This window comes from Metarhizium robertsii, assembly GCF_000187425.2.
Source record: "Metarhizium robertsii ARSEF 23 chromosome Unknown MAA_Scf_8, whole genome shotgun sequence".
Classification (NCBI taxonomy): domain Eukaryota; kingdom Fungi; phylum Ascomycota; class Sordariomycetes; order Hypocreales; family Clavicipitaceae; genus Metarhizium; species Metarhizium robertsii.
In genome coordinates, this window is record NW_011942226.1 from 54,972 (window position 1) to 71,075 (window position 16,104).

At 48.1% G+C, this 16,104-nt stretch overlaps 9 protein-coding genes across 9 annotated transcripts in view; 4 read left to right on the forward strand and 5 right to left on the reverse strand.

The window, feature by feature from the left end:
* Positions 1-942: 942 nt before the first annotated feature.
* On the reverse strand, positions 943-1,251 carry MAA_11423 (cupin domain-containing protein; the record flags this gene model as incomplete). The annotated part of the gene is made up of 1 exon (XM_011413417.1): positions 943-1,251. One exon carries the CDS (start codon positions 1,249-1,251, stop codon positions 943-945), a length of 309 nt encoding a protein of 102 aa, XP_011411719.1.
* Positions 1,252-1,841: 590 nt separating this feature from the next.
* On the reverse strand, positions 1,842-2,420 carry MAA_00874 (uncharacterized protein; the record flags this gene model as incomplete). Its single annotated transcript, XM_007818872.1, has 1 exon — positions 1,842-2,420. One exon carries the CDS (start codon positions 2,418-2,420, stop codon positions 1,842-1,844), a length of 579 nt encoding a protein of 192 aa, XP_007817063.1.
* Positions 2,421-2,739: 319 nt separating this feature from the next.
* Positions 2,740-3,429, forward strand: MAA_00875 (allergen Asp F4-like protein; the record flags this gene model as incomplete). Its single annotated transcript, XM_007818873.1, has 1 exon — positions 2,740-3,429. The coding sequence occupies one exon, from the start codon at positions 2,740-2,742 to the stop codon at positions 3,427-3,429; it is 690 nt and encodes a 229-aa protein (XP_007817064.1).
* A 2,216-nt stretch (positions 3,430-5,645) lies between these two features.
* On the forward strand, positions 5,646-6,254 carry MAA_00876 (Transcription factor, MADS-box; the record flags this gene model as incomplete). The annotated part of the gene is made up of 1 exon (XM_007818874.1): positions 5,646-6,254. One exon carries the CDS (start codon positions 5,646-5,648, stop codon positions 6,252-6,254), a length of 609 nt encoding a protein of 202 aa, XP_007817065.1.
* Positions 6,255-6,528: 274 nt separating this feature from the next.
* MAA_11424 (uncharacterized protein) lies at positions 6,529-7,094 on the reverse strand (the record flags this gene model as incomplete). Its single annotated transcript, XM_011413418.1, has 2 exons — positions 6,529-6,916; positions 7,015-7,094. The coding sequence occupies 2 exons, from the start codon at positions 7,092-7,094 to the stop codon at positions 6,529-6,531; spliced, it is 468 nt and encodes a 155-aa protein (XP_011411720.1).
* Positions 7,095-10,172: 3,078 nt separating this feature from the next.
* Positions 10,173-10,382, reverse strand: MAA_11425 (uncharacterized protein; the record flags this gene model as incomplete). Its single annotated transcript, XM_011413419.1, has 1 exon — positions 10,173-10,382. One exon carries the CDS (start codon positions 10,380-10,382, stop codon positions 10,173-10,175), a length of 210 nt encoding a protein of 69 aa, XP_011411721.1.
* Positions 10,383-11,076: 694 nt separating this feature from the next.
* Positions 11,077-11,523, forward strand: MAA_00877 (uncharacterized protein; the record flags this gene model as incomplete). Its single annotated transcript, XM_007818875.1, has 1 exon — positions 11,077-11,523. One exon carries the CDS (start codon positions 11,077-11,079, stop codon positions 11,521-11,523), a length of 447 nt encoding a protein of 148 aa, XP_007817066.1.
* A 666-nt stretch (positions 11,524-12,189) lies between these two features.
* MAA_00878 (Basic-leucine zipper (bZIP) transcription factor) lies at positions 12,190-12,894 on the forward strand (the record flags this gene model as incomplete). The annotated part of the gene is made up of 1 exon (XM_007818876.1): positions 12,190-12,894. The coding sequence occupies one exon, from the start codon at positions 12,190-12,192 to the stop codon at positions 12,892-12,894; it is 705 nt and encodes a 234-aa protein (XP_007817067.1).
* Positions 12,895-15,357: 2,463 nt separating this feature from the next.
* MAA_00879 (Acyl-CoA oxidase/dehydrogenase, central domain protein) overlaps positions 15,358-16,104 on the reverse strand; it is a gene marked incomplete at both ends in the record, with an annotated part of 1,687 nt that continues 940 nt past the window's right edge. The window contains one exon of the mRNA XM_007818877.1: positions 15,358-15,531. Coding sequence (XP_007817068.1) covers positions 15,358-15,531 — 174 coding nt within the window. The remainder of the gene's footprint in view (positions 15,532-16,104) is intronic.

Genomic DNA, 16,104 nt, shown 5'->3' on the forward strand with positions numbered 1-16,104 from the left:
GGGCGATTGACTCATTGAGCCAACGGTTCCTGGCTAGTGATAAGTACACTGTGTGGAAATTAGAAGAATTGACACTGTCTGCGTCACACCTCTTTTTTTTAATTGGTTTGCAAAAGCGGAAGGCTTTTTTGTCCCACACTGTAGTAGACCAGACAGAAACGCGCCATGCAAGGCTGTCCAAGCCTTCTTTCTACTGGAGGTCATCTGCCAGCCCCCGTCGCCATTGTTTCAATGGTAAATGTGTTGGAATTCTTCGCAGCATCAGTGTTCATGTGAAATCCCATAGTTTCCCGACTCCGCTCCACCTGACAGAACACACAATAAACATAGCCCATTGCTGTTCTTCAGATTTTCTAGCTTTCCACGTCTGTCGCTGCCGTACTGTGGAACAGTATGCTTATATCCGAATTTGCACACAGCACTCTCTTCCAAAGGAACAGGTTCAGGCATCCCTCCTGCTTGGTCCAGTGCGTCAGAGAGGCAAGCTAATCCAACGGGCCAAAGGCTTTCCAGTAACTGCACGTATGCGAATGCATATTTGCTGGACCATCCGCACTTGTGGCAACAACCACCAGTATTAACCCCGCTAAGGAGTATCTGGGCTAGTTGTAATCTGGCGGAGTTTCTTTCTTCTTCTAACATGCCTAACCATTGGTCAGTTGTTTTGGGATATGGTAAACCTTTTGTTGCAGGTGCTTACAGAATACCTTCCAGTTTATGAAAGGGTCTAGATCCTGGCTCCATATAGAAATGTAAGACCCACTGTAGTTGAGTATTAATTCTTTGGTGATGGCCTTGAATGCCCGCGCATTCCGGAATAGAAGCGCTGCAGCGGTAAGCCGTATTAGCTCATCAAAACCCTTCCCGTGGGGATGAAGCCAGGTGCCGCTCGCAAATCGAAATGCATCAAGGAAGTCGTATTGTCCGCCATGACAGCCACCCCTAGAACATCGTCCGCCGCCATAATTCAGGCACCATCTTGTTTTGATGGTGTGCAACAGCGCAGATGTACTTCAGGCCCACCACATTGTCTTCTGGCAAGGGCAACTTCACTGGCTCTTCCATGTCAGTCATGTCGCAGCCTTCCTTGAAGTCCACTCCCAACATGGCCGAAAAGGGGTTTGAGGCTGCCTTCAGGATCAGTGAATGGACACGTATGCTGCACTTTTTCTGTCCAACAACTAGAACGACATCACCATCTGGGGCAATATCAATCATCGTTCCGGGATTGTTGTCAATGATTTCTTCCATGACAACAACTTGATAGAGTTGTTCTTATGGATATTTTGGCAACTCGTGTATCAAGAGGCACGGGGGCGAATTCCGAGTAGCGTATGCTAGAGTGAGTCTAGGGGGGTTGTTGGCAGACAAGCGAAGTATATTCCGACCTTCCCGAGGCTTAAAGTGAAAATCTGGAAATCGCTCTTATATAAGTACGTATATTCTACCTACTGGGTGCAATCCGGGGTGCGTGCACATGTCCGCACTAAGTAGGTAGCTCTAGGTTAACTATGGCACCCTGGAAGAAAGAATGAGGCGGTGGTAGGACTTTATACTGATTCCGAAGGCTTGTGAGATGGCATTAGGCAACAGTATCTGTTGTGGAGGTACATACGGGTTCTGACGCTAAACTACTTTTAGACTTCTTGTGGGTCACCTTATTTATCTTATGTACCAATACCGCGACACCCATTAAGCCTTCTACTGTATTATTTCAGCCATTGCTAAATTATATATCCTACCTCAAGATATAAGGATCTGAATGGCCGTGCTACTGTAGCTATATGATTTAGCTTCTGGGAGGAGCCCAAGACTTGCCAGCTTCACACCCAACAGACCAGTCAACAGCTTATCGCCTCTGCTGCCATCCAGTCCGCATTTGCTTCTAGTAAGCGTTTGAGGCCGGGCTCTCTTATCCTGACTCCATATTTGACATCGAACTTGTCTAATAGGGTTTTCAATTGACCGGCATCATAGTTGAACCATTCCTTCATCTTCTGAACTTTCAACTCGGCCTTCTCACCGTCCATCTCTTCCACAGTTTCTTCTCCATTCTTCAATAACGCTCTCTCTTTTTTGACGATTTTTTCGGCGTTTGCTTTGTTGCCATATATCTTGTGTATCTCGGGCTTCTTTGCATTTTTATCATAAGAGATGTTACAATCGTCATACAGTTCCTTCAATCGGGCCACAGTGTACCCCTTCCATTTCTTACGAAACTCAGCTAGATCCTTCTGCGTAACCACGTCCCCCTCTCTGCCTTGAGACGCGGTTTTGGGGGGGTTCTTGGTAGCTGCGGCCTTTCCCTTGGTAACCCTGGTTGAGCTCCTAGGCGTGGTAGGCCTTGTTGAAGGAGTACTTTTTGGGGGTCCGGACTTGGAAGGCACATTGTCGGAGTAGGATTCTAATGCCTTGAGCATTGAGTCTGACAGGTCAGTTTCAGCCCAACCCTTTTCCAAGGCGGTTGCGATGACGCGGATGACAGAGGCAAGACTCGTTTTACGGACAACCAGCGCTGTGGATCTCGACATTTACTTTGCCACCAGGTGTTTGTAGGGAACTTTATATTCATGATTGGCGTATAATTGGCAGAGCCGTTGGTGCCAATAATACGCACACCCGCAAAGCGTCTATTTTCAGTTTCGAAGGTGTTATATGTATGCTTGATGGGAGCTAACTCGACCAGCCATGCCAAACCACAGCCAGCTTAGAGTTTTTTTCTTGCTCATCATCATTGCAATGGCTTCTACCTGCAAGGCTTCGATAAGCTCATCTTACACAACTCAAGTTCATACAGCTTTTCAAAAGTTTTGTGAAGATCGTCCCATTGCCGAGAGGGCGACAGTAGACGACATTCTTTACGCAGGTAATCTCGGCGCGAACGGTGATTATGGGTGCAATTTGATGCTGGTGGACGACAGCATTGCGAACCAATACCAGTACATAATCAACATGACGAATTCGGCATCGAAAAGCCAAGTCTGCGTCTGCTGGTTGAAAATAGGACCAAACGGCGGCGTTGGAGGCTTTTTCCTGGGGAACGAAGTTCTCGATTTTACCCTGCCTCCAGGAGGACATAGTGTGCTTGCTGCGGACCAAAACACTATCGGCGGATGTACCTGCAGTCTAGGTGCCGCTGTCCAACTGACCGGGATCAAGCAGTTTGCCTCTACATGGTTGGAGTTCGAAATGGCCACGAAGCATGATGGATGGTCTGGAGCTGATGCCTCGTGTCTTGTTGCAGCAAAGAGCGGGCTCGATATCCCGGGACTACAGGTTTGTTCTCAGTACAATGTATGCTCTACGGTTTATGCCGGCGGGACTGGAGACAATGCGTATCTACAAGGCATGGAGGACGTGGATGGCATTGGCATCGTCCAACAACCTGGTGAGGTACGATTGAGGGCAATCTTCGGTTACCAAACGTGAATGTCGATGGAAGATCCCTTTCCCAACAGGTAGAGTAAAGTATTCATGTATTAATAGAAGTTTTTAAATAATAAATAGCACAAAATATTTAATCATGAATTGGTAAATGATCGCATCCGCCACACACAGCATGGTCACCACGTTTCGGAGGCCGCTATCTGGTTCAAATGGGCGGTTAACCTTTGTGGGACTACAGTGGCTCTTCGTACATATTCACCCGCCGGTAGTTCGCGGCGAGCAACAACGGAGAACAAGTCGTGCCATTGGTTTCGTTGACACCGATGTGCGGCATGCGTGGTGCTTAACCCGGATGGTCGGCTTTTCTGTTGGCAACCGCTATTTTCGCTAACATGGACATCCTCTTCTCGAAGTACTTAGATACAAATACCCGACATAAACTTTGCAAGCCTCGTCACTCGTTATATATTGATTCATGTCCTTGCGCGAGTCAAACTCTCGTGTCGTTCAGCAGTAGATATGAAAAAAACCGGGTCTTCTATGTTCAAAGCAATCTCGCAAATACCTATTTTATGCACTAAAACCTCAGGCAGAGAAACATGACGTGGGCCCGCTCCATGCAAGTTACAGTTTGGGTTCATATTTTGTAGTAATAACTGATCAATCATCCTCGCGCATTTATACGATGAAGAGGCGTAAAGTCTAGATGTTCTTACCCCTGCCTCGGTTGATTTAAGACCATAAGTATTAGAAATATTTCTGAATGCGTATGAAGTGGCTACTGTAACTAGCCGCAGTGTTAATATATATATATATATATATTTGGGGCATGTCGTAGTGTGCATATGAAGTACGATTAACAATGTCCATTGTATTGTCACGGCGAATCAAACTTTACTAAGTCTGCATCTGTGCGCATTGTGCTCGGTACAATTATTGAGTGACCGTGTCATTTTCTTGAAGTACAGGAACTAATCGAGCTTCAACTTTATAACCAAAATACAGAACGTCTTCCTCAACTATCGTGACATGTGCATGTGTGCGCCGATTGGCTGGTCGGATTGGCTGTTGTACCCATACTGATCGGGCCGGTCGCCGAACCATTCCCTTGAGTCCCTGCCGCGTTTGTAGGGGTAGCACTGTCCCTTGGAGCCGTGGTTTGTTGGGCGGGATTGGTGCTGAATGGAACGGGATCTGTGCTATGTGTCATGGTTGGGACATCACCACCACCAGGACTAGTCGGCCGAGTTCCCTCTGGGCCGCCAATTATGGTAGAGGTCGGAATGGGTTCCTGCGTTGTAGCCGGTACCGTTGGAGGTGCACTAGGAGGTCCGGTTGGCGCTCCGGTTGTCGCTCCGGTTGAAGAGCCCGTCGCAGTAACGCCGCCTAGTGTCGTAGCAGTCGAGCCATCAGTGGGAACGCCGGTGGTAACGGATGTCCCTGCTGAAGCTGTAGGTATACCAGCGCCTAATTTGACAAGTTAGATTCCATCACCAAGCTTACGGACGGGGACGCACATGTACCTGACGGCGTGTTGGACGCATGACTACATGTCTGGCTAATGGCGGCCGTAGATATCGGAGCTCCCGCGGTGGCAGGATCACCTATGTTGACTATGCGGCAGTAGTTATCTTCTCCTCCACAGTTCCAAGTGATCTTGGCTTGCCCCGTGGATATATTGCTCGGAAGCGATATATATTGAAGCGGAAAACCATCACAAGGTACATTACCATTGGTGAGTGTGACTCCCGGAAGAGAGGAATTATCCGCAAGCAGAAAAATATCAACTGTGGTGCAGCTTACATTGGCGGTTGGGCTGAAGATCTCAACTTTCCCGCCTCGTTCAAGCTTCACAACGTCTCTTGGGCAGTGGTACTTTTCGTCGTCATCACTATCTGATTGATGACAATGAGCGGCAGAGGCCGCGAGCAACAAGCAACACAAGGTAGGTTTGCCAAAGAACATGTTGTTCGAGTGGGTTGATGATGTCCTCCATGATATAGGGCATTTGATGCATTATTCCTAGCTCTTATTTCACACAATGAGGATTGCCTTATCTTAGACGGTGTTCTATCAATGCACCCGGCCCGTTGTGTAGCGCGACTAAGTGGCCAATCCACGTAACCAGCCGATGACGGTACATGTACATACGACGAGACAAGATGGCAAAGCGATTTTGTCAGCAAGTAGACCTGAAGCGGTCTATATTGGGAGCTGGGCTTGGATAAAAAGGTAGCACGGTCAGATCTAAAGCAGGCATGGGCAGAAGAAAGATCGAAATTAAGAAAGTCGAAAACTTGAGAAACCGCAATGCTACGTTCAAAAAGAGGAGGCAGGGAATTCTGAAGAAGGCACATGAGCTGGCTGTCTTGACAGACACCAAGGTGACTCTGTCCATCAAGAACGGGGACGCTCTCGAGAACCATGTTTTCAACGAGCAGCTACAATCCCTCCCGACAAGCGCAATCGCGGTCGGTGGCAGCACCACGCCTGCGCCGACGGCGGAAGCGGTAGACAGTCCTCCGCTAGATGACGATGTCATAGAGGATGTTGTAGTCGCACGGCCTCCTCCAGAACCGTCTCCGCACTGGCACCTCGATTCAGCAGATGCGAGCTTTGGTTGTGATCAAATCATAGACTCCATATTGGATCCCCTAGCCTTGAGTGCAACGAACCAGCTTGGCATGTATAACCCAGGATTCAATAACTTTAACGCGTCGAGGACCGCGCTGGAAATATTTAGCCATCCGCTACTTTCAGATTCGCCAAATGAGTCTTTCCTAGGCGTGGAGGCTCATGACGATTGTAACTGGCTGATGCCGTTGTTGGAAATTAACCCGGGCTTCGCCAGCCCTGTGATGGCATAGCTGGGCACGGAGGCTCCTCCAAGGTCAGTCGCCAATCATTAACCCCACCCCCAGAGTTCCTTCATGGCCGAAACAACCTTCATAACTGTCATATTAACGGCGCCTCGTTGGGGCTTGACTGGAGTAGAGCGACGCACTTCATGGAAGTCGGTTCTGTGGTTCACATCAAGACTGTCTGCTATCATCACGATGCTTCCTTGGTGTCATAGTTGTTAATCATATCGTTCGTCATGACTCCGAACTAAGTACATATAATGCAATTGACAGGGGAAAGCTATATTTCACCATAACTCCAGCTGGTTGCTTCACCGGGGAACTCGGCCTTGTATGCTTCGTCGGCCTCCCTTAAAAGACGGAAAAAGAAATTCAGGTCTTCCCGGATTATGGGAGCAGCCGCCACGCCGGAGGAATCGGGCATTGAGACGAGCTCTAACGTCCTGTTGCATCTGGGGCATGCAAAGCCTTCCTCGCCAGCTGGGTAGTAAAGCTTGTTCATAGCCAATTTGACTTCGCAGTTTCGACACTCCATGGCCTGTTCTTCCATGGGGTCCTTTTTCGCGTCTAAAATCTTCTCGATCCCCTTCAAACGAGCGCCGACCGCAAACATGGCCGTTTTAAAGTCAATGTAGTAGCGTGGCTTGCCACTTGCTTCGTGGATTTGCCTGTGGCGCGTCAAAACGAGATGAAAATATAGCGAAGACGCAAAGCAAGGTAAAAAGGAAGCAAACCATTATCGACCAAAGCACAAGATTATACATACGATGAGATGAGAAATTCGGAACAAAGATCGTCACACTTCTTGCTTAGTTCGACCTGGGGGAGGCGGAGATGGTCTGCCATCTCTCTGGCAGTCAATCTTTGATCATTGTTATCAAGCTGTATCCTTCAAGTGGGGGATGGGGGGTTGACCCGAAGGGACGGACCTTTTGTAACGGATAAGTAATTCGACAATGACCACATGCTCGGTTTGGTAGAGAGCACGCACAATGCACCTCAGCATGACATTTACCGGGTGCATGCTGACCTGTTGTCTTGAATCTGACCGTTCTTTTCTGAGACTTTGTTTGTACCAGTACTATACTTATTAGATCCGATTCACGTAAATGGTGAAAGCGAGTGATTGGGCATCTTTAAATGTGAATGGGATGTTAGTATTTCATGAGTAAAGTGGATGGGCGGCACATGTTATAAGCTGTATCCGCGAACTTGTCAGCCGGTCCAGCATTCACTCTCTGCAATTCAATGTGCCAGTCCTTGGCCAGTGGCGCGTACATATAAGTGGGATTTCTGAGCACTTAACACAGCACATGACCAGTACAACGGCGTCCCTCGCACCATCTCGCACGGGCGATGAAACAATGTCAACAACAAAGAACCACCCAGCGTGTGAGCAGCAAAGCAACACAACAGACGACAAAACAATTGACCCACGACGCCTCATAATTTCTAGTTTTACGGCCCAGGAAACAACGTTAGTATCAGTGCCTCACACCATCGTTGCCGAGTGTGAAAAGCCTAGCAGGTGGCCATTGAAAGGCGACGAAGATCCGCCTCTCCCACAGATTAATGGCGGAGCGACTCTTCGGCAAGCTGGCCGTGCGACACAGAGATAAGCGGCATGTGGAAAGTGCGTGTTACGGCCGGACGACACTTTGGCAGGGATGGAGATTGTGAAGAGGTACTTTGAGGAAGCGAAGCAGTGGCGAGAGGGCGAGAGTGAACATGGCACCGACGTGTCCGATTGGCAACTGCCATAGCAAATGTTACATCAGCATACGCCTAAATAGTGGAAAGACTAAAAATATTCATGATAATGATGATCAAACGTACGGTAAGGGTACGTACAAAAGTACAATACCTTCTGTCCCCTTGTACGGTATGTACATACTTGTTAATGATTGTGGAGTTGACGACTTGATTTGACACCACAGTGGGAGAAGCCCTGTGTGGCAAATAATGCATGATCTTTGAGGAGCCACATGAAACTACATGTTAATAATCCACCTGTGTACTTAAACCATATGCGGGACCCCGCACCTAACAACTTCAATCAATAACACAACTTTTTCTTACTCATTTAAGCACGTAAAAAGTGCGACACCCTGCTAAATATACTGACCAGTATACATTGTACAGTGTGGCTGTGTACATTGAGTCCCTAACATTCCAACAATACTGTACATGTATTATACCGTATGTACCAGAATGAATGAATAGAAGCGACCTGGTTCCGTAAATATCCGTCTGCAACAATTTGTGGCTAACTGGCGACCACCCAGCCACTTCACGCCCGCCTGGTATTGACACATCGAGCTCTCATGAGGGGCCGCTACACTGACGAACGACTTTTGACAGCCGCCAATCTGGTTGTAGTTGGAAAAGGATTTGTGGCTAACTGGCGACCACCCAGCCACTTCACGCCCGCCTGGTATTGACACATCGAGCTCTCATGAGGGGCCGCTACACTGACGAACGACTTTTGACAGCCGCCAATCTGGTTGTGGTTGGAGAAGTCCGGTTCCGTAAATATCCGTCTGCAGCGCTTTGTGGCTAACTGGCGACCACCCAGCCACTTCACGCCCGCCTGGTATTGACACATCGAGCTCTCATGAGGGGCCGCTACACTGACGAACGACTTTTGACAGCCGCCAATCTGGTTGTAGTTGGAAAAGGGTCGAGTGGAACATATTCATAATGCAGCATCATGATCTAATATTCCCTTGTGGAACAGTGCCGCTGCCGTAAGCACCGCAAGTGCCTTACTCCATCTAGGAGGATGTCTCGGTTGAAAAGAGGAGAGCATCCCCTCCGTTGATAGCAAAAACAACCCATAGGAAGAGAAATTATTGTCGGACGACTCTCACCGATATCCCATCTTCTTCCGCAGCAAAATTTGATACGCGTCCTTTTCCTGCAGAAAATGTTGTTAATAGAAACTCAAAACGTTTGCGAATGCTGTGGCAGGAATCGCACCGTTTACCGAGAGACATGTGAGTTCTCTGGGATGTTGAGCAGTTGGCTGTGCCGCAAAACGAACCTCAAGGTCAGCGTACAGGAGATAAGGTACGACAAGTGCAGGCGTTGCCGTCGAGGGCCCAAGTATGCAGAGCTTCCGGCGGATCCACCGAGGAAGAGAACAGGACAACACAAGCCCAAACCACCAAGCTGGAAGCAAATACGTCAAGAAATGTTCATTTGAGTGGGGGTTGGTTTCGCCCATACGTCTGAGAAAATTGTTGCAGCTTGCCGCGGTGCTTCTTCTGTGTCCTTCGGTCAGCCCAAGGGCAAGATAACCGAAGTCAGCGGGATGCAGGGTTCATTCAGCTTTTTAGGCAAACATAGCGAATACATCACGTTCATCATCACTTCTCCATAAGTTCCCACGTAAATGAGACGGCTAAAGCGAGAGATTGCAAATCATGTAGTTCAGCCGGTCCACACGTTGTCGCCTCCACCAAATACGCACATGAGCACTAAGCAGCCACAGGTTCAAGAAAAGACAACAACATAGGATAAATTCAAATTAAACCACAGGCTAACCTGTTAACGTAGTACTTCTTAAGTAGAACATACATTGGACTGCTCGTAGAGGCCGCAACGCGGGAATAGTTGATGCAACCCGCACAGGTATTGAACAAAAAGATTTGCATGCATACGACTCGCATGACCCGTCAAACAACCACAATGTCCTGAACCATACGAGCTCGGGTTCCCATTATCGCATTCTCTCGCCTAAGACGAATTTTTTTCAGTCGGGTGGGATGCGTGAGAGGGCGGCGGACAGCCAAACTAACGGCTTGGAGTTCCTCATCTGAGACCCTCAAATTCCAACCCAGTAACTTCAACATCGCCCTCTCTGTTCTGTCCATTTCCTCCTTTGATATGCAGAGACCTCGACCCCAGTCCATATTCGTGTAGCTACTGTCCCGTAAGTACTTGTGGGCAACAACAATAGCCGCCAATGCCAGGCGATGTGAGGTGCATCGCTGTATTCCCCTTGGCCTTCGTCGTGAATGATGCAGCCGGTCCAGATAAGCCGATGCGTAGAGCAACTCCGGAGATTCCAGGCGAAATAATCTCACCAGCCATGGTATGTAATCTTCCAGTGGAGGTGGCGAGCAGCGACATTGCAGCTGGTCTCCTTTGCTGTGTCTGAACCCCCGAACGAGTCGGTTTAAATGGGTGATTACGGTGTCGACTGGCAGTGACATGTTGAAGTCTTCAGATTGTTCGATCAAAAATCTCTGACAATCTACATGTGCTACCGCGCCCTGGTTATATATCTTTCGATCAAAAATCTCTGACAATCAACATGTGCTAACGCGCCCTGGTTATATATGCAGAGACAGAAATCACGCAGATCTTGGAGCACGAGACCTCGACGAAAGTTTGACATGCAATTGTGGGAGGAACTACGTTTCATCCCGGAAAATCGGGTTTTACCTAACAAACCCGCATACACGAACTACCTCGCAGCGGCACATAGTGAGCGGCTCGTAAATATGGAGCTCCAAAACGATTGTATCTAATCCTGAAACGACAAATCCCAACGGTCACACACCAACACATAAAGCGTGCGATACAAACATAGCTATTAATACGAATGAGCAGTTGCTATCCTCACCTAAACGACAAATCCCAACGGTCACACAACAATACATAAAGCGTGCATTACAAACATAGCTACGAATGAGCACTAAAATATTAATAGCACCATAAGGCATGATCATAGATATAAAACCAATAGCACTCTTCTGTAAGAATATGATCATAGATATAAAACCAATACCACTCTTCTGTAACAATTTCCGGCACAATAATCATGAAGACGTCGCGCAATTGGCCGATCACGCCCAGCACCTCAGTTTGGCTACTAATTCTCATCGCAATCTTGCATATTCTTGAAGATCTAGTCAAAAGCACAGTTCGTATAATTAAAGTCTTGGCCATTGCAATCCTTATTCTTTTGAGAGTCAAAGCCAATCGCTCGGGCACGACGTATCTTTACAAGGGTCTCAATCTCCTCTTCGCAGCCAGTCGTCCCACCACGGCGGCTGGTACGAAGACGGTACCTGAGACCTCTCTTGAGCTATCACTATGGCTTGCAATGGCAAAGCGAGCCAGAGACACAGCCTCCTACGCTTTCAGTCGTCTTTTGGATTCTGCAAAAGCGGACTTCCTCGGTGCCGACGGCGAAGCACCTTCACAGGAAGGATCACAGGATGCCGCAACCAATGGGTTCCAAGCAGCAGCGGAGCCAGAGCAGTAACATGTAGAAATATACATGGGTAAAAGATCACAAGAAAATATCACACATGTCCAGAGGTTACATGACCATTGTTTTCAAATAATCGGGAGTTTGGAGAAGCATCAAAGGGGGAGGGGGGGCGTCTACCTGGCCTGTTGCTCGTATTCCTCATATGACTCCACAGGAGATCAGCTCTGTCAGGGACTAAATTGACGGAATTGGACGGATTTCCAGTGGCCGCAAATAGTTTGTATGTCAGCATAGATCAACGAATGATCAAAGAGATGCCACACATCACATGGTTTTACATACTGCGGCTCGTATCGGCAGAATCAAAGGGAAGTTATCACGTATCCCCTGCTCATAACGACAGTGCTTCACAAGTGACCAAAGCAACCTACCCTGAAACAATGAGCCCAAGTTGTAGTCCAGTTGACCCATTCCAAACTTTATGACCAACCCAATCTGGTAATGGACTGTGACAAGTGGCCATACTACAGAGTGAGTGCCGCCAAGGGGATGACTACAATGAGCAGCCTAGAACCTCATAAGGCGACAAATCAAAGGGATGCGAATGTTTCAGAATATCTCAAACAATTCAGGGGAAAGATTTCAAACACCTCTGCTTTTGTCTTAGGTTTATTTAAAGCTGCGGTGTCGAAGCCATAATGAAGGAAAACAAACAAGATGTCTGCATCCGAAAGTAAAGCTGCCGAACTAGAGCGAGCACAGAAATTGAGAAGAGAAAAGAACCGGATGGCACAGCAAAAGCACCGAGAGAAGAGGAAGAAGGACATAGAAAAGAAGACAAAGGACGTCGCAAAGATGATGACGATACTCCAGAAGGTGAAGCTCGCTGTCACCCTCAACGACATCGGGCAGATCAAGGAACTTGTGAAGAGCCCGACAATACCGTTACCAGTCGAATCGTCCTCTGTGAGCACATCGCGCGAGAAAACGCCTTACATCGATGTGGAAAAGCTCTTTCCCGCCGCAGATGACTCTTCATCTTCACAACCCTCTGTCGAGGTCGAGGCCACAAGGACTGTGGAGAACGCCGTTGTCGAACAAGAACTTGCTCAACCGTCGTATCCAAAGGATGACAGCAGCAGCCTGATCACACAAAACAGTTTGGATACACAACCCAGCTTGAGCGCACAAAGCAGTCTCGGCACACAAAGCAACCTGGGCACACAAAACGGTCTGGCCACACAAAGTTTCTTTCAGCCCACCATGGACCCATTTTTCTGGAACATGGCAAATATGTTTCCATCTTTTCAGATGCCGTATTTTGACACTCAATCTCCACTACATTTACTGCCTCCTATTGCCATGCCGAATCCTTGGGAGACTCCTTGGGAGGGTTACCCTGCGATAATGGCCGGGATGTAGAGCATCAGGATTGACGGTCGGATTCATCATAAATAAATTCAAGCTGAGACATTTCTTTGTGATGGATTGATTCATTCACGAAGCCATTTCTTAGATATTTTGCCTTTCATTCAAAGCGTAACTCTAATAACTAGGGTTTGTATTGGGACCCCCGTTATATTTGAGGATCGAGATACCAGGATACAACAACGGCGTGCGTCAATGAAGTTTTTGATTAAGCGACAAGGGCTTTCTGTTTTTGTTTGTATTTTAATTTGTTTGCGGTGGCACCGAGGGAAGTTCGTTTGTGGCCAGATGCATTCCATATTCTGCGATTTGCGGCGACCTTGAGGAGACCAGAAAGGAATGCCAAATGTATGATATATTGCAAGCGTATTTTTATTTAAGTTTTCGGCTGGACAGAACACCTGATAATAAATTCGTCGCCATTTTGATGGCGTCAGTTTGTATCCAATACATGATTGGCAGAAAACAATGGCCCTCATCTAATGCCCGATTTGCAGGGAGGCGCAAAGCTAAGCTTGTTCGCTAACCAAATAAAAGGGTGGACTCTTCTTAGTTGCCGGACGCCTTCCGCGGAATGGACTCCAGCAATCTTTTGACCTGTGCAACCATGCCCTCTTGTTTCGATCCCGAATCCGTTTCATATTGACAAGCCGCGCCTTCTTGAGATTGTGAGTCGGGCGACGTCGCTATCTTTTTGTACTTGACATTCTTTGTAAAGCCCCACATCCTTCGTGTATCACACTATCACACAGACGCTGGAAACACCAGAATATATATCAGATTTTGCCCACACAGCGTGTCGGTCACTTTTTGCCGCTTAAGGAGCCATCCCCAGTATAGCAGCCGCACCCATCTGTAATGAAATGTCAACTCGCCGTCGTCAGAAATGAGTGTTGAATAGCCATCTTGGGAGCATGCATATATAGCAGTGCGTTTAGGAAATGACACGCGGCGGTAAGTCTCCATTCGCGGTGATACCTGTTTGTATCTCCATTACCTGAAAGACGTCTTACCAAAGATTATTCCGTGCTCTGGAAGGCAGAACAAATGTGATGTGCCCGTACAGAGCCATTTTCAGCTCTGTGGTGCTGTCTAGTCTACATTTTCCAACGTGTACTGTATGTATTACGGGTGATCAGTGCAACAGTTCCGTAGTCAACATGGGCCCTAGATACTACGTGCAGCCAAGAAAGCTTTGCCACCTGCGAATAGGCCTACAACAGACAACTTGCTGTACTAATATTATGTTACCAGCAATGCAGGCAGCCAAGTATATACAGTGTCGTAGTAGGTATAACTTGTTTCCCGATCCGTCCATGCCTCCGGTACACATTTTCCAGCCACGAGATGACCAGGACTTCAAATGACGAAGACGGTGATGAATTCTTGATTGAACCAACATGCAGAGCCCTGGTTAATTTCTTGGAATATGCCACTCTTCGTGCGTGTGGTGGGTTGTATTTCACCCCTACCCCAGGTGCAACCTCTTTACGATCTTTCATAGCGCGAATACTGCACCACTCCAAAACGCGATTAAACGTCATGCTGGCTCTCCCTGTATACCTTGGGCGGCTTGGCTGGTCTCTGGAGCCGGGAATGAGCGTTCCCAGCAGTACGCCTTACGAAGCTTTTTTCGGCTGTCTGGTTCTCACAACAAAATACCTGATGGATGTGCCACGCGACAGTTCGTTCTGGGTATACTGCCTGATGTGCTCTTGCAACAACCTGTTTTTCACAGAGCGAGGCATCCTTGAATTGGAACTTGAGATTTTGAAGCGTTTCCAATGGCGTGCCGACATTCATGAACACCATTTGCTTCCAGAGCTTGATCTGTTCCTGGAATTCCTTGCCGCGGCCATGAAGCAGGCGCTCGTTCATCCGTCGGATCCTGCTTTGCGAGGGCTGCCAGAAGAAACGGAGCACCGAATGAGATGGATCGAGGCTTTCATTGGACACATTACAGAAACGTGCCTGAATCACCCCTGCGTCCTGTGCACAGACACAGAATGAGTCACCACTGACTTAGATCTGGTGACCGACTTCTTGCTGCGGGCACCGCACGGTCACACCAGCAGTGATCGAGACCTTCTTGTCACATCAGAGCCAAAGCCGTCTCAAATGCTGACTACGCTATCGCTTACCACAGCATCCACAGGGCCGTGCTGAGCTCCGTATGTGGCATTCGCCATCACATAATTCTCTTTACAGCCTGCAATGACATGGCGGCTCATAATCAACATCAACATCAATGGAAGGTATGGCATGGCACGCTATGTATATATTCCACTTGGCTACGTTTAGCTCTGGAGCGGTGAAGTTGATGAGCCGTGCGCCAAAGCACTCTATCACCGCCAAGGACGCGCACCTGTCGACACTTGTAGAAGCATGGATTCACAGTGGGGTTGGGTCTGCCACTTGTGCCACGCAAGATATCGATTTTCTGCAACAAGACGCTGTCTAAACGACGGTCACATATTCTGCCTGAACAGCGCCCCCAGAGGTGAAGCCTGCAGAGACATTTTCGGAGCCAGAGGAATAACTCTCGGCAAGGAGGTAGATATTGGTGATTGTTGGAGAGACTGCGAGTACCCGTTCCAGTGCAAGGAAAAGAAGACAGGCATACTTTGGGTGCTGCAGTCGGTCAGCACAAACTAACATTGCCCGCTTCTCTGCGAATGGATGCCCACGAGTCGCAAGCCACAGGCCATACCATTCCATCGCGAATATTCACCATGACCAGCCCGACACTTTACCTGCTGGTACAGTATGCGTGGATACAATGAACATAAACAATTAACTGGTTCACTTCCTTGCTATTGGTCACAGCACCGTACAAAAGTATATACACCGATGAGTTACCTCGGCAAGTCCGGTTTTTCAGCATCCGCGCCGTTTCACCCAGCTAAACGCCTCCCAATGGAGGTCAAGCACAGGAAGAACCGCGTGGCACTGATCTCTGAGATTTGGGAACGCTGAGTGCGATTTCGGAGATCATACCTTTGTCACTAAATATCCTTGAACAGGCGTTGCACTTTTGGGTACGAAGATTCGGGCGGCTTAGAAACTGGCAGCGGGGCTACCATGCTGAGGGTGGAGGAGTTGGCGTGTTTTGCATCAAAATTAGATTACCTTTAGCTACCCAAACAAACCCGAGAGTGACGACTCATACGTAAAATACAGGCCAGATGTTTGTCATATCCCCAA